This window comes from Ranitomeya imitator, chromosome 1 (genome assembly GCF_032444005.1).
Source record: "Ranitomeya imitator isolate aRanImi1 chromosome 1, aRanImi1.pri, whole genome shotgun sequence".
NCBI classification, from domain to species: Eukaryota; Metazoa; Chordata; class Amphibia; order Anura; family Dendrobatidae; genus Ranitomeya; species Ranitomeya imitator.
In genome coordinates, this window is record NC_091282.1 from 598,249,562 (window position 1) to 598,267,803 (window position 18,242).

The window sequence follows — 18,242 nt, forward strand, 5'->3', positions numbered from 1 at the left end:
ATTATAATAATGTTTCATCGATTTCTTATAAAGAACCAAAACTCCCAACTAGGGAGAATGGGGGAAAGAGGAGGGAATAAAACATCATTGCATAAAAGTGAGGGGGAGGGGACGGGTCATCGCCGGACGCCTCTGCAGCACCTTCAGATCACAAAATAAAAAAAATAACGTGAAATGAAAACTACAGCACCCACCAGAGTTAGCTGCCCAGGATGATGGGGGTTGTAGGTTCTGAAGTGACATATTGGACTGATCCCCATTTTGTTGCGCATCTGCCATATTGAAAAAGCACGGAGGGCCAGTAAAAAGAAAAACACACAAGGGCCTGTCCTCAGGAAACAGATTAATCCCATCCATTATACACTGCCATCCAGAAGACGATCGTGCGGCAAAGACCATGAGAGGTCCCAGCAAACGGGAGTGGCGACAGGCCCCAGCACGCGCCACCACCTACACATCCCAAGTTTGTTGAACAGTGAGCAGCGTCGTAGTAGTAATACTGATAATTCCACGGTGCAGAGAACGCCCAGCGGTGAGCGTTTATAGAGTTAAGTGCTTTCAGACGATTTCCGTCCACATTGTAATACAACTGGGGCGATAGATATTTATACTGTGCGCATCCCCAAAGCACAGTACAGAAGGGTGGCATCTGGTGGGGAAGGCGACACTGGGTGCCCAACCCTCACAACGGCCGCAATACTGCTTCTTCTCAACACTTATGGGGGTTGTAGCTCATCCTCCTCCATCGGTGGCTCGAAATAATAGCCGCCAATCACTGGGGTCCTGATCTCAGCGCTACAGACAAGCAATTAGTGCAAAGACAGCTTGTGGTGGTGGTTAAGGGTCCATCCACCATCCTATAGCATGAAGTGCAGGCTGCTGGTGCCGGGCAGGGTGGCAGAGGCCTGTCCATTTCAGCCAGATGATGGAGAACAGACATCTTCCGTTTAACGGAAAGTAATACTCTGCACTGCAGAGCGTGAGATAGGTGGTGACACAGCGTCACTATGGGTCATTCCTCTGCACTTCCCCCCACACAAAGTCACTGGCAGCATAATCAGCACCTGCCGGCGGCTGCGGGGCCACATCCCTGCCCGGTCCACTCATCCCACAGGTCCCCATCCATCATGAGAAACGTTCTGTGTGACGGAGGCGACACCAGCAAAAAAAAAAAAAAAAAAAAAAATTATATATATATATATATATATATATATATATATATATATATATATATATATATATATATATATATATATAATAAAAAAAATCAAAGCCAGTCTGAAAAGAGGGGCAAAAGCACAAACACGGAACCAGGAGAAGCTGCTCTAGGGTGGGGGAAGGGCTGGCGGGTACCAGGCCCCATCGCCAGTAATGTCCACTAGCTGCAGGAAGGGGGCCAAGGGCTATTTCTGCCCACTGATGGACTGGGATATGGAGCGTGGGGGGATCATGTCCAGGAGGTATTCCCGCTGCCGGTCTGCGAGGCTTGCCGCCTTGTGCCCTCCCATTCCAGCATTAAGGTATGCGATGTTCACACCTGCCAAGAAGAATAATTTAATATAGAACAGCCGTAGAATATCACCAAAATTGTACCCTGAACAGATCCATACCCGGCATGCCAAGCAAACTGCCAGCCACGGGCAACTGAGGAGCCTGTGCAAAGTTAGACAACATAGACCGGGCGGTAGGAATCCCTCTCTGAAGCGTGCTCTGTGGCTGTGGGGCCTGTAGGAGATATAAAAAGAGGTTAGTAGATCATCTCTCAGGACGAAACTGCAGATATACATACCCCTGGCATCATACCTGCCGCATGGAGTGATGTCTGATGATGCTCTCCTGCTTGGTGACTGTAGGTGGAGTGCCCGGAGATAACGACACCTGGTGCTGTAATCTCTGCTCAATCTCCTGCAAAACCGAAACGTACAAGATGTCATGCCTAACATAGACAAAACTAAGGAGGAGAGCACAAGGAGAATCCAAAGAGTGGGAGGTGGCGAGCCATAAGAAGAGATGACACATAGGAGACAATGGGTATTCGCTTTCTCTTTGTGCCTGCAGGTGTTATCTCAGGGCTATTTGCCCGGAGGTTTTATGGTTGTTTTTTTTGCTTATAATGCATATTTAGGTACATGGTTTACTGATAGTACTATACTGCTACTTGCTTATTTTTAGGTGTGCATTACTGAGTACCATGGGACATAGGGCCTCTATGCTTGTTCTACTTTATACACCTTTTATGCATAGTTGGATTCATTCTCCTGTTTGAATTTAGGTACTGTTACCAGTGTGTTCGTACTGCATTATGTGCCATATATCTATAGGGCCTTACCACTGAGTTCAGGATCCCATGTCGGCACTCTGTATGCCTTCAGCACATTTTGTATATCTTAGCAGTTTATATACTCAGATAGTGTTGTTTATTTATGTGTACTGCATTACATGCCATCTATCTATGGGGCCTTACTAGTGATCTCAGGATCCCATATTTAGTACTGTCATATGTTGCATATTTTAGCACATTTCCTGTACCACAGTATATTTTTTCATGTGCAGCTCTATTAGCTATTTAGGCCTTATTTGTGTTATCATGTTTTTTGCACTTTATTAATATGCTGTCCATATAGGTCACTGAGATACATATCTGTATGTGTTCCTGTTTTCCCCCTTTCACCTTGTGCACAGGCACTTGTCATATTATAGGTATTGTTCTAAGTGTTTTTAGATGTTTTTAAAATGATCTGTCCTGTATTTGCACCTTAATAAAGCTGTGTTGTTTTTTGTACAAATCCATGCTGTTTGGTGATCCCCCTTTTGTATGGCCTCTGCTTTTTCTTGTTTTTGTACATAGGAGACAACCGGGCGGAGGAGGAGGCAGCAAGAACAAGACCAAGATGAAAAAAAGGCAATACCATGGAAAGGACCGGGAAGAGGAGGCAAGCCGTGGGAAAAGGCAAGACCAAGGAGAACACCTTTAAAAAGAGGCAGCAAAAACAAAGAGGACCGGAATGAGGAAAAGGCAAGACTGAGAAGAGGAGCAGGAGCAGGCAAGATGTGAGAGCAGGAGGCAGAACAAAAGGGAAGAGGAGGCAGCAATAACAAGCAGATGACCGGGAGGAGTAGGCAGCAAGACCAAGCAGGAATAGCAGGAGGAGGTTCGAGACCAAAGAATGGATCAGAAAGAGAAGACGCGAGACCAAGGAATGGATCAGGAGGAGGAGGTGCGAGACCAAGGAATGGACCAGGAGGAGGAGGCTCGAGACCAAGGAGTGGATCAGAAGGAGGAGGCGTGAGACCAAGGACAGAACTGGGACAACAAAGAAGTAGCGAGACCAAGGAGAGGACTGGGACAACGAAGAGGTAGCGAGACCAATGAGAGAACAGGGACAACGAAGAGGTAGGGAGACCGAGGAGAGGACTGGGACAACGAAGAGGTAGCGAGACCAAAAAGAGGGCTGGGTCAACAAAGAGGTAGCGAGACCAAGGAGAGGACTGGGACAATTAAGAGGTAGCAAGACCGAGGAGAACACAGGGATGGGGAGGAAGCCAGACCGAGGAGAAGACAGGGATGGGGAGGAAGCGAGACCGAGGAGAAGACAGGGAGTAGGTGAGACAAATGAAAGGATTGGGACAAGGAAAAGGTGAGACCAAGGAGAAGACCTTGAGGATAATGAGGCGAGATCAAGGAGAGAACCTGGAGAAGGAGGAGAGACCAAGGAGAGGACCAGGAGTTGGGAGGACCGAATTGTAGACCAAACTCAGCATTTTTTTTTACCTGCTCTTGCTGCAAAGCTTTGACAAAGGCATTTTTAAGCCGGTTTGTGTGCTCGGCCTTCAGAGACTTCTTCTGGTTGGACGTCATGCACTGCTCGCACAGGATCTTCCCACTCTTCTCCTGTTTCCAGTGAGGGGTAAAGTCAGTACGACACTGGGCACACGTGAAGGGGTCCATGTGTAAGAGCGAGGAGTGGCCTTTACCTGCAGGGTTGCAGAGTTACCATACAATGAACCAGTCTGATCACATCTCCAGTATACCGCTGGGCATCCCATCTCCAGGATGCCACTGGGCATCACACCTACCTTGGCTGTCTATGACACTCTGTACCACCTCCTCTAGTCCCACCATGTAGATGAATTCACTGTTGGCAGCACTTGGCAGGAAGTGGAGCAGTGGCGCTGGAGGCTTTGGTGGGGGAATCTCCAGCAGAGTCTTCTCCAGCTGTTTCCGTAGAGCCAGTTTAGCAGCTGCCTGAGAGCTGACAGGATCAGCCATGGCACTGGGGCTGGGCAGCGGGGAAGACACTCTGTTCACAGGACCCACCTGCATATGAGAGCCCAAGTTCATGTACATGGCTGACGAGGACGAGTTACGCTGACAGGGGACTGAGGAGCTGGTCTGGAGTGACAGAAGAACAGATAATTACCGAAATATCAGATACAAAGCGAGAGGTGGTCAGCATTGGCTATAACACTCAGCCACCCACACAGAGAGACATACATTAGATCTTATACTAGTCTTTGCTCCCCAACACTGCTCACAACCTCCCCTCTCCCACTATCTGACGACCATATACTTACTGGCCAACTTCGGCGTGCTATTAAGCACAGACTCTCAGGTATATATACTGGCTTGGCTGCAATCTGAGCACTTCCCCTGACAAAGCCGTACGCGATACAGCGATACGCGTGGGGCCACCTTTCGGGTCTTCCACTCCAGCCCCCCTTTCTGCTAGGACTCCCTCTGTGGCGGCACTTCCCACTGAACTTGTGTAAGTGTTCTTGCTTTGGCGGCTTTCACCTCAGTCATGGGGCTTTGGTCCCACTGATCTCAGTCATTTGCCTTTTAGCCCTTTATGAACTGCAGCATTCCATTTGATTGCATTTGGACCTTTGCCTATTATGACTTTTTTTTTACCACAGGGGTTAACATCGGGGTCATAGCTTCCTTGTGCTTACACATATGAAAGGAATGCCCATGGATCATGAAATGTATAACTGATTTATATCTTCAACTAGCTGAAGAGCCCGGCGTTGCCTGGGCATAGTAAATATCTGTGGTTAGTTATAGCACCTCACTTCTCTTATTTTCCCATCACGCCTCTCATTTTCCCAATCACATCTTTCATTTTCCCAGTCACATCTCTCATTTTCTCCCTCACGCCTCTCATTTTCTCCCTCACTCCTCTCATTCCCCCCTAACACTTGTCATTTCGACCTCACATCTGTCATTTTCCGATCACTCCACTATTTTCCCCTCACTCCTCTCATTTTGCAATCACACCTTTTCATTTTCACCTCACACCTCTCATTTTCACCTCAGTATATACGTTTGTCATCTCCCTTATATACACTGTAGTATACACCTGTATGTCATCTCCTGTATATATTATATACCTGTTTGTCATCTCCCCTGTATATAGTATATACCTGCTGTGTGTCATCTCCCCTGTATATAGTATATACCTGTATGTCATCTCCTTCTATATATAGTATATACCTGTATGTCATCTCCTCCTGTATATAGTATATACCTGTAGGTCATCTGCTCCTGTATATAGTATATACATGTGTGTCATCTCCTCCTGTATTAAACCGCATTCACACGTTATTTGGTCAGTATTTTTACCTCAGTATTTGTAAGCTAAATTGGCAGCCTGATAAATCCCCAGCCAACAGGAAGCCCTCCCCCCTGGTAGTATATATTAGCTCACACATACACATAATAGACAGGTCATGTGACTGACAGCTGCCGTATTTCCTATATGGTAAATTTGTTGCTCTTGTAGTTTGTCTGCTTATTAATCAGATTTTTATTTTTGAAGGATAATACCAGACTTGTGTGTGTTTTAGGGCGAGTTTCGTTTGTCAAGTTGTGTGTGTTGAGTTGCGTGTGGCGACATGCATGTAGCGACTTTTGTGAGATGAGTTTTGTGTGGCAACATGCGTGTAGCAACTTTTTGTGTGTCGAGTTGCATGTGACAGGTTAGTGTAGCAAGTTGTGTGCAGCAAGTTTTGCGCATGGCGAGTTTTGCGCGTGGTGAGTTTTATGTGTAGTACCTTTTGAGTATGTGCAAGTTTTGTGTGAGGCAACTTTTGCATGTGTTGCAACTTTTGTGCATGTGGCAATTTTTCCGCGTGTGCAAGTTTTGCGTGTGGCGAGTTTTCCATGAGGTGAGTTTTGCACTTGTGGCGAGTTTTGCGTGAGCCTAGTTTTTGCGCGTGGCGAGTTTTGAGCGGTGACTTTTGTGTTTCGACTTTTATGTGGCGAGGTTGAAATGTGTGCTGAGGGTGATATGTGTTCAAGTACATTTTGTGTGTGTGTTCATATCCCCGTGTGTAGTGAGTATCCCATGTTGGGGCCCCACCTTAGCAACTGTACGGTATATACTCTTTGGCGCCATCGCTCTCATTCTTTAAGTCCCCCTTGTTCACATCTGGCAGCTGTCAATTTGTCTCCAACACTTTTCCTTTCACTTTTTCCCCATTGTGTAGATAGGGGCAAAATTGTTTGGTGAATTGGAAAGCGCGGGGTTAAAATTTAACCTCACAACATAGCCTATGATGCTCTCGGGGTCCAGATGTGTGACTGTGCAAAATTTTGTGGCTGTAGCTGCGACGGTGCAGATTCCAATTCCGGACATACATACATACATACACACACACACACACACACATTCAGCTTTATATATTAGATGATAAGGGTTTTGTTGGTAAATACTTGATAGATTTTGGGAGGTTTTCCATGGTATTATTTACCGTATATACTCGAGTATAAGCCGAGATTTTCAGCCCAAATTTTTGGGCTGAAAGTGCCCCTCTCGGCTTATACTCGAGTCACGGTGGGTGGCAGGGTCGGCGGGTTAGAGGGAGAGGGCGCTGAGGCATACTTACCTAGTCCCGGCGATCCTGGCGCTCTCCCTGCCATCCCACGGTCTTCGGGTGCTGCAGCTCTTCCCCTCTTCAGCGGTCACGTGGGACCGCTCATTAGAAAAATGAATATGGACTCCACTCCCATAGGGGTGGAGCCGCATATTCATTTCTCTAATCAGCGGTAACGGTGACCGCTGATAGAGGAAGAGGCTGCGGCACCGAAGACCAGCTGTCCGGGAGAAGGAGCGGGACGCCGGGTGCAGGTAAGTATGTCATATTTACCTATCCCCGTTCCACATGCCGGGCGTCGCTCCATCTTCCCGGCGTCTCTCCGCTCTGACTGTGCAGGTCAGAGGGAGCGGGCGCGAGGACGCATATAGTGTGCGCGCCGCCCTTTGCCTGATCAGTCAGTGCGGAGAGACGCCGGGACCGGACGCTGGGAGCTGCAAGCAAGGGAGGTGAGTATGGCATTTTTTTTTTTATTGCAGCAGCAGCAATGGCACAGCTTTATATGGTACATCAATGGGGCAATAATGAACGGTGCAGAGCACTATATGGCACAGCTATGGGGCAAGAATGAACGGTGCAGAGCATTGTATATGGGGCACAGCTTTATATGGAGCATCTATGGGGCAATAATGAACTGTATGGAGCATTATATGTGGCACATTTTTATATAGAGCATCTTATGGGCCCATCATGAACTGTATGGAGCTCCTGATTCAATATGGATATTCAAAAACACTTAACCTACTCATGTCTCAATTAATTTTACTTTTATTGGTATCTATTTTTATTTTCGACATTAACCGGTAGCTGCTGCATTTTCCACCCTAGGCTTATACTCGAGTCAATAAGTTTTCCCAGTTTTTTGTGGCAAAATTAGGGGGGTCGGCTTATACTCGAGTATATACGGTACTCATTTCATCCCATTCTTCATTACCTTTGCTCTATTTATTACCTCTAACTCTTTGAAATACATGTTTACATATACCATGTCCAGATCTTATACCTGGTTTCTCATGTAGGGGCTTGAGTGTTTGCACCATGTTGTTTTTTTACTTATGTTTTAATTTACTTTTTATTGTGTGCCACTAAAATACAGTGGGGCAAAAAAGTATTTAGTCAGTCAGCAATAGTGCAAGTTCCACCACTTAAAAAGATGAGAGGCGTCTGTAATTTACATCATAGGTAGACCTCAACTATGGGAGACAAACTGAGAAAAAAAAAATCCAGAAAATCACATTGTCTGTTTTTTTATCATTTTTTTTGCATATTATGGTGGAAAATAAGTATTTGGTCAGAAACAAACAATCAAGATTTCTGGCTCTCACAGACCTGTAACTTCTTCTTTAAGAGTCTCCTCTTTCCTCCACTCATTACCTGTAGTAATGGCACCTGTTTAAACTTGTTATCAGTATAAAAAGACACCTGTGCACACCCTCAAACAGTCTGACTCCAAACTCCACTATGGTGAAGACCAAAGAGCTGTCAAAGGACACCAGAAACAAAATTGTAGCCCTGCACCAGGCTGGGAAGACTGAATCTGCAATAGCCAACCAGCTTGGAGTGAAGAAATCAACAGTGGGTGCAATAATTAGAAAATGGAAGACATACAAGACCACTGATAATCTCCCTCGATCTGGGGCTCCACGCAATATCCCACCCCGTGGGGTCAGAATGATCACAAGAACGGTGAGCAAAAATCCCAGAACCACGCGGGGGGACCAAGTGAATGAACTGCAGAGAGCTGGGACCAATGTAACAAGGCCTACCATAAGTAACACACTACGCCACCATGGACTCAGATCCTGCAGTGCCAGACGTGTCCCACTGCTTAAGCCAGTACATGTCCGGGCCCGTCTGAAGTTTGCTAGAGAGCATTTGGATGATCCAGAGGAGTTTTGGGAGAATGTCCTATGGTCTGATGAAACCAAACTGGAACTGTTTGGTAGAAACACAACTTGTCGTGTTTGGAGGAAAAAGAATACTGAGTTGCATCCATCAAACACCATACCTACTGTAAAGCATGGTGGTGGAAACATCATGCTTTGGGGCTGTTTCTCTGCAAAGGGGCCAGGACGACTGATCCGGGTACATGAAAGAATGAATGGGGCCATGTATTGTGAGATTTTGAGTGCAAACCTCCTTCCATCAGCAAGGGCATTGAAGATGAAACGTGGCTGGGTCTTTCAACATGACAATGATCCAAAGCACACCGCCAGGGCAACGAAGGAGTGGCTTCGTAAGAAGCATTTCAAGGTCCTGGAGTGGCCTAGCCAATCTCCAGATCTCAACCCTATAGAAAACCTTTGGAGGGAGTTGAAAGTCCGTGTTGCCAAGCGAAAAGCCAAAAACATCACTGCTCTAGAGGAGATCTGCATGGAGGAATGGGCCAACATACCAACAACAGTGTGTGTCAACCTTGTGAAGACTTACAGAAAACGTTTGACCTCTGTCATTGACAACAAAGGATATATTACAAAGTATTGAGATGAAATTTTGTTTCTGACCAAATACTTATTTTCCACCATAATATGCAAATAAAATGATAAAAAAACAGACAATGTGATTTTCTGGATTTTTTTTTCTCAGTTTGTCTCCCATAGTTGAGGTCTACCTATGATGTAAATTACAGACGCCTCTCATCTTTTTAAGTGGTGGAACTTGCACTATTGCTGACTGACTAAATACTTTTTTGCCCCACTGTATATCACCTTTTTTCATTCAGTTTTTGGTGTAGTGTGCATACCTTACAGTAGTACTTTTCTTTTGTTGCTGGACCATATACTCACATTCTCATCCTGGTCCTCCTCAACAATATCCAGTAACTAGCACAACCCCGCAGAAACCTGGCACATCTAGACATTCACACACACTCTGACTCTAATCTAACACTGGTGCCTATTTCTTCACTTCATGTGAAAAACAAGATAATCTTCTAGTTATGATACCTTTTAATGGCCAACAAAAAATAAAATAAATGCCGTTACAAAGCAAGCTTTCAAGACTTCTTAGGTCCCTTCCTCAGGCATGATATAACAAAGTTTCTGAAGAAACACAAATATATGTGCAAACAAACAACAATAAAAGAGGCATGGTAAAATAAATGGACACAAATAAACAAACTGAGCTCAGAGACTGAATCCTTAATTGGATTAGATTAGTGTTGTGAAAGTTTTATAGTCCCAATAACCAAGTAAGGGTACCGTCACACAGTGGCATTTTGATCGCTACCACGGCACGATTTGTGACGTTCCAGCGATATATCCGTGACGTTCCAGCGATTTCGCTGTGTCTGACACGCTCCTGCGATCAGGGACCCCGCTGAGAATCGTACGTCGTAGCAGATCGTTTGAAACTTTCTTTCGTCGTCTAGTGTCCCGCTGTGGCGGCATGATCGCATGGTGTAACAAAGGTGTGCACGATATTGTATACGATGTGCGCAGAGTAACCAACAGCTTCTACATCGCACATACGTCATGAAATGATTGCTCCAGCGTCGTACATTGCAAAGTGTGACAGCAGTCTACGACGCTGGAGCGATATTGTTACGATGCTGGAGCGTCACGGATCGTGCCGTCGTAGCGATCAAAATGCCACTGTGTGACGGTACCCTTAGATCAGAGGCCTGGTGCCCTCACTGTCTATGGAGCAGAGGCCTGGTGCCCTCACTGTCTCTGGAGCAGAGGCCTGGTGCCCTCACTGTCTCTGGAGCAAATTCCTCAGATTCTGTAGTGAGTCATACATCCTTCTGACAGATTTAGTCCTGTGTGGACGGAATCAAAGACTTTAATACGTTTGTATTCCCAAACCCTGCACTGCTTTTATTATTTAAAATTGCCTTTTAATATTACAACTTTTATATTGTTTATCTTGTGTCTAGGACACAAACCTATTAAAGTCTTTGACTCCATCAATACTGGACTAAATCTGATGTCACTTCGATAATGGGACTACAAAACTTTCCCACCACTAATCTAATCCAATTAAGGATTCATTCTCTGAGCTCAGTTTATTTAAATGTTCATTTATTATACCACGCCTTTTTCTTTTTGCTGTTTGTTTTTGCATATATTTGTGTTTCTTGAGAAACTTTGTTACATAATGCCTGAGGAAGTGACCCAAGTAGTCCTGAAAGCTGCTGTGTAACATAATTTAGTTTATTTTTGTTAGCCATTAAAAGGTATCATAATTAAAAGATTATTTTGCTTTTCACACGACAGTATTTGCTGCGGATTGGACGCTGCGTACAGCCGCAGCAGCCAATCCACAGCATATTGGAGGGGATTTTATGCGTACAAACACGCAGGTGGCAGACCTGCATAACCAGACATTCAGCACGTCTTTCTAGACCGCAGCATGTCTATTTATCTTAAATAACACAGTCTATGTATAGGATGCGGAGATTCCGCATGGCTCAATTAACACAGACTGAATCACTGCGTGTACAAAAGGGGGCAGCGCTTTGGGTAGAGCAGGGAATCCGCTGCATCCAAAGAGCTGGGATTCCGGACCGTGGACACATACCCTTTTTACCTTCATTTCATGACAGACAATGCCACTGCTTTCTACAAAGCCAATCTTACATCAGCTATTGACGCAGTCACCCTTCTTGTGCATGACAAAGTGCGACGAATCGATAGACAAACACGCACAATAACACCACTAAAAAGCTTCGGCAAGTGTCCAGGGTTGTGGAGCGGCATTGGAAGAAAACACATTCACAAGATGAATTCACTGCATTCAAACAAGCAACACTCGCATTGAAATCAGCCCTCACCTCTGTTAAACAGGCCTACTTCACAACCCTCGTATCTTCCGTATCCTACATCCCCAAACAGCTATTAAACCTTTAACTCCCTCCTACTCCAGCCACCACTGCCCCTGCCAACCTCCCTCATCTCTGCTGGTGACTTTGCCACACACACTTCAAAAATAAGATAGACCAAACAAGGCAAGTATTGTGGGACCATGACAACCCCTTTGTTGCCCTTTCCCCCTCCATAACCTTCCACTCCAACATCACTGAAGGAGAGCTTACACATCTCCTTTCCAGATCACACCTCACCACTTGACCACATCCCATCCCATCCAATCTCCTCCCCAACCTCACCACCACATTCATCCCACCCCTAAACCATCTCTTCAACCTATCAGTAGCTTCTGGTAACTTCCCTTCTGCTTCCAAACATGGCACAATCATGTCTATCCTGAAAAAGCCATCCCTTGACCCGACCGTTATGTCCAGCTATCACCCCATATCGCTGCTCCCTATTGCTTCTAAAATCTATGAGCAGCATGTCCTTGCTGAACTTTCCTCCCACTTCTCATCTAACTTGCTCTTTGACAATCTGGCTTCCGTCCCCATCATTCCACTGAAACTGTCCTGACCGAAATTACTAACTAGAGATGGGCGAACCCGAACAGTAAAGTTCAGGGTCCGTACCGAACACCTACTGTTCGGGCACGGACACCGAACACAAACTTCACCAGGAAGTGACCTCAGTCACCGGCGGTAACCTTGATGACGTCACCGCTAGTCACTGACACTGTGCTCACGACAGGTCATTCACCAGTGGTTTTCAGCCTGGACGGTCGCATCTTGGAATCGTCCAGGTTGAAAACGTTTTTTTCGCCCAGAAATGGATTACAAAAGGTGAGGGAGACTGTTTTATTACAGGAGACTAGGGCTTCAGTGGAATTAGGTGTTTGGTGAGTATAACTGTGTTCGTTATTTTTAAATAAAAAAGTAAAAAAAAGTGTTTCGGTTTATTTCCAATAAATGACTTTATTATGGCTATGTCTTTATTTACCATACAACTATAGGATTAGTAATTGGTAGGTGTTTTATAGACGCCTCTCCATTAGTGATGAACGAATATACTGTTGCTTGGGTTTTCCCGAGCATGCTCGGGTGGTCTCTGAGTATTTGTTAGTGCTTCGACGCAGCTGCATGATTTACGGCTGCTAGCCAGCCTGAGTACATGTGGGGGTTGCCTGGTTGCTAGGGAATCCCTACATGTATTCAAGCTGTCTAGCAGCCGTATATCATACCGCTGCATCGATAAAAACTAAATCTCCGAGAACTAACAAATACTCGGAGACCACCCGAGCAACGATTTTACTCGCTCATCACTACTCTCCATTACTAATCCGTGGGCTTGATGTCACCGGACAATACAAAAGGTGAATACCCGACTCCAGCCGTCAGCTTTAGCAAGGCTGGCTGTCAAAAATGGAGGGGGATCCCATGCCTTTTTTTTTTTTTAATTACTTAATTAAATAATTTAAAAAAAACGGTGTGTGGACCCCTCTATGCTTGATAACCAGCCTTGCTGAAGCTGACAGCTGATGGTTGTAGCCCCCAGCTGTGAGCGTTGCCTGGTTATCAAAAATACAAAGGAAACCCACGCCATTTTTTTTTCTATGAATTATTTGCAGCGCAAGAGTCGGCTAATGAATACCCCCTTCAGCCGCTTCTGCTCTTGCTGTTATTAGTGGCAGCAGGCGTCGGATGATGGGAGCAGTTGTCCCATCCGCTGACACCAGTGACCGAAGGTAAATTTTATACATCCGATCACAGCTGAGCACTCACACTGTCTTGACAGCGTGGGAACTGCAGCTCTCTGACCGGCGGGAATGATTTCACAGTCAATCAGAAGTGGTGTTTGCCACGTTGCCATGCACATGATAGCGTGGCAAACACTGGATATTCGGGGCCCCCATTCAAGTGAATGGGCTCTGGGTTCGGGTATTGTTCTGGTACCTGAACTTTTTGTAACAGTTCGGCTGAACCTGCCCATCCTGATGTCCGCCCATCTCCATTACTAACGATTTACAGCAAAAGCGGACATACAATTCTCTATACTCCTCCTTCTAGACTTGTCCTCTGTCTTCAACACAGTTGACCACTGCCATCTACTACACATCCTCTCTTCCTTTGGCATCAAAGACGTAGCCCTATCCTGGATCTCCTCATACCTTATCAACCGCACATTTAGCATCTCTCACTCACACACTACCTCCTGATCCCTCCCCCTCTGTTGAACTTCCTGAACACTTTGTCCTAGTACTACTACTCTTCTCCATCTATACCCTTGGCTTGGGACAACTTAAAGTCCCATGGCTTCCAGTATCATTTGTACGCTGACACTCAGATCTACCTCTCTGCTGTCCAGAATCCCAAAGTGTATCAGCCATATCTTCCATCTCCTCTCACTTTCTGAAGCTCAATCTGACCTCAATCTTTCCTCAAACTTGAATATCTTCCCTACCTGACCTGACAATCCCCTGTACCGGAAATCTGCTGCCTCGGAGTAACCCTTGACTGTCCTGTCCTTCAAGCAGCACATCCAAGCTCTCACCACATCATGTCACCTCCAGCTCAAAACTATTTCCAGAATCCGTCCTTTCCTCAACCCTCAATCTACTAAAATGTTTGTGCATGACCTCCAGCATGGACTACTACAACATTCTCCTCTGTGGCCTCCCTTGTAACACTCTCGCATCTCTCCAGTCCGTCCTTAACTCTGCTTGCCTAATTAATCTCTCTCCTCGTTAGTCACCTGCTCCCCCCATTTGTAAATCCACTCACTGGCTCACAATATCCCAGCGTATCGAGTTCAAGCTACTAACACTAATATCACGATGAAGAAGGTGCTCACTGAAACGGGAGGTGCTCAGGAGAAACAAAAATTATAGAAGGAAAAAACTCCGGCACACTACAAAGTCCAAAGGAAATTCTTCTAATTTATTTTTTGGCAATTTTCAGCAATATATGACACACCATAAGATTTCCAAAAAAGGAGAGACGTTATGTACACTTTACTCGGACACATATAATTTCTTCCTCAACGTTTCGGCTTGAAAAGCCTTTTTCAAGAGATTAGATGTCCTTCTGAAATATATACAGGCATAAGTATAATGCAATTAAATAACAGCAACAAAACCACAGTAAGAAGGAACTGAAGTGAACATTACCTCATGTCCCCCCTATATAGTATGACATGATATATATAGAAAACAAAAATGTCATCCAGCTAATCTGTGGATGAATGGTATATATCCCAAGAGGCTTACAAACATAAAATGAAACTATTTAACCTATTAACCTATAGAGATAACGGAACCATCAGAAAAGTCACCATGTATGTAACAAATAAGAATCATGATCCACAGAGAAAAATCAGACTGAATACCCATATGTGGGAAAATTTTATATGTAAGATGTACATATGTAAGATGTACATCTACCGAATGGTAGATTTAGGTTTTGAAATGCGGTCCCGGCCATGCTGGGTGGTCTCCCCAACATATCCGAGACCGCAAGGACACTTGATCAAATATACCACGAATGATGAGTTGCAAGTAAAATGTCCTCAAATGGGAAAACGTCTCCCGGAGCAGGGATGTGTAAAAGAATCACCCTTCGTTATATTGGAACATTGGTGACATCCTAAACATGGGAAGGTGCCATTACGTGGTGAGGATAGGACCCTCTGTATCGGTCCCCTAATGCTAGGTCCCACATCCGCCCTGACCAGGCAATCTTTAATGTTAGAGCAGCGTTTATTACAGATAATTGGTTTGACATTAAATTCTTTTACCTGTGGATATGCATTTTTGAGAATATCCCAGTGTTGGAGAATGCACTTATTGATGAGAGTTGAAAGGGTGAAACGTGCTAACAAATGCTAGTCTATGTACTCGTAATGACAAATCGGATTCCAGCGTGTTCTTTTTGAGTGTAAGGACATGATCAGGGTAGCCTCTGCTACGAAATTTGGCACTCATTTCTAAGTGTCTGAGACGACTAGTGTCCGGATTGGACACAATCCTGTCAACCCTATCATGTTGGGACTTAGGGAGGGCTCTTTTGATGTGGTGGGGGTGACAGCTATCATATTTAAGAAGGCTATTTTTATCAGTAGATTTTACAAATAGGTCCGTCTCGATATTTCTACTCGCCTTAATGATAACTTTAGTATCCAAAAAATTCATAGAAGTGAGGTCATATGATAATGAAAAGGTAAGGCCTGGTAAACTCGAATTGAGATCCGTATAGAAACTTAAAAGTGTATTAACGTCACCGGTCCAGATAAGAAAAACGTCATCTATATACCGACGCCAATAGGTCGCATAGGACTGCGTATAAACAAAGGACATCTCGAATTGATCCATGAAGATATTTGCATAAAGGGGTGCCATGTTGGACCCCATGGCAGTCCCCCTCTTTTGGATGAAAAACTGGTCCTCAAACATAAAGAAGTTTCTGGTTAGTACCATAGTTAGAGAGTCCTTACAAAATTTACGCTGCTGGTCAGAAAAGTCTGTATGACGTGACAAAAGGACAGGACGGACTCAATTCCCTCAGAATGTCGGATACCAGTATATAGACTATTAACGTCCATTGTTACCAAAAGACAATTAGGCGGTAATCTACCTATACTTTTAAAGGGATGTCAAAAAGTCTGATGTATCTCTAAGATAAGACTTAATCCTTGGTACCAGGGGTGATAAGATTTTATCAAGTGTAATGGCTAGGGGGGACAACAGAGATTCCGTAGAGGCGACAATAGGACGCCCTGGGGGCTTGGACGGATGTTTATGAATTTTGGGGAGGGTATAAAAAACCGGAATGACCGGGTGTTGTTTAATGAGAAATTCTCCCAATTTGGTATCAATAGTACCCATAGTAGTATAATAAGTAACTAAGTCCTTAATCTCTTTACCTATCTCGAAAGTGGGATTATGACTTATGGGCTGATACGTGTCCAAATCACTAAGTTGTGTTTTTATCTCCTGCATGTAATAGTCCCGATCCAGAACCACTATTGAACCCCCCTTATCGGCCGGTTTTATTATAATTTGCTTATTCTCTCTAAGAGATAACAAGGCCTTTTTTTCTTCTGTGGTAAGATTATGTTTAACATGATAATCACCCTTCTCAATGGATTCTAACACCTTCTTTACGTCATTTTTCACAAATTCTATATATGTTTCAACTGGGTGATAGACATGTGGAGGCTGAAAAGAACTACGTAACCGTAAGTTCAAAGCATTCAAAGTAAATTCAGAACCACTATGATCAGTCCCTTCTGTAATACAGTCATTTCTGAGGGGAGATTAAGGACTTAGTTACTTATTATACTACTATGGGTACTATTGATACCAAATTGGGAGAATTTCTCATTAAACAACACCCGGTCATTCCGGTTTTTTATACCCTCCCCAAAATTCATAAACATCCGTCCAAGCCCCCAGGGCGTCCTATTGTCGCCTCTACGGAATCTCTGTTGTCCCCCCTAGCCATTACACTTGATAAAATCTTATCACCCCTGGTACCAAGGATTAAGTCTTATCTTAGAGATACATCAGACTTTTTGACATCCCTTAAAAGTATAGGTAGATTACCACCTAATTGTCTTTTGGTAACCATGGACGTTAATAGTCTATATACTAGTATCCGACATTCTGAGGGAATTGAGTCCGTCGTGTCCTTTTTGTCACGTCATACAGATTTTTCTGACCAGCAGCGTAAATTTTGTAAGGACTCTCTAACTATGGTACTAACCAGAAACTGCTTTATGTTTGAGGACCAGTTTTTCATCCAAAAGAGGGGGACTGCCATGGGGTCCAACATGGCACCCCTTATGCAAATATCTTCATGGATCAATTCGAGATGTCCTTTGTTTATACGCAGTCCTATGCGACCTATTGGCGTCGGTATATAGATGACGTTTTTCTTATCTGGACCGGTGACGTTTATACACTTTTAAGTTTCTATACGGATCTCAATTCGAGTTTACCAGGCCTTACCTTTTCATTATCATATGACCTCACTTCTATGAATTTTTTGGATACTAAAGTTATCATTAATGCGAGTAGAAATATCGAGACGGACCTATTTGTAAAATCTACTGATAAAAATAGCCTTCTTAAATATGATAGCTGTCACCCCCACCACATCAAAAGAGCCCTCCCTAAGTCCCAACATGATAGGGTTGACAGGATTGTGTCCAATCCGGACACTAGTCGTCTCAGACACTTAGAAATGAGTGCCAAATTTCGTAGCAGAGGCTACCCTGATCATGCCCTTACACTCAAAAAGAACACGCTGGAATCCGATTTGTCATTACGAGTACCTAGACTAGCATTTGTTAGCACGTTTCACCCTTTCAACTCTCATCAATAAGTGCATTCTCCAACACTGGGATATTCTCAAAAATGCATATCCACAGGTAAAAGAATTTAATGTCAAACCAATTATCTGTAATAAACGCTGCTCTAACATTAAAGATTGCCTGGTCAGGGCGGATGTGGGACCTAGCATTAGGGGACCGATACAGAGGGTCCTATCCTCACCACGTAAT

The 18,242-nt window shown here is 44.5% G+C and overlaps 1 protein-coding gene across 3 annotated transcripts in view; it reads right to left on the bottom strand.

Annotated features, from left to right (window-relative positions):
• Positions 1-1,243: 1,243 nt before the first annotated feature.
• GATAD2B (GATA zinc finger domain containing 2B) overlaps positions 1,244-18,242 on the bottom strand; it is a 77,094-nt gene continuing 60,095 nt past the window's right edge. For all 3 annotated transcript variants that reach the window (XM_069768149.1, XM_069768154.1, XM_069768146.1), the window contains exons 7-11: positions 4,078-4,393; positions 3,773-3,975; positions 1,804-1,905; positions 1,611-1,725; positions 1,244-1,537 (exon numbers count right to left, since the gene is read on the bottom strand). In XM_069768149.1, coding sequence (XP_069624250.1) covers positions 1,404-1,537; positions 1,611-1,725; positions 1,804-1,905; positions 3,773-3,975; positions 4,078-4,393 — 870 coding nt within the window. In that variant the 3' untranslated portion in view covers positions 1,244-1,403. The remainder of the gene's footprint in view (positions 1,538-1,610; positions 1,726-1,803; positions 1,906-3,772; positions 3,976-4,077; positions 4,394-18,242) is intronic.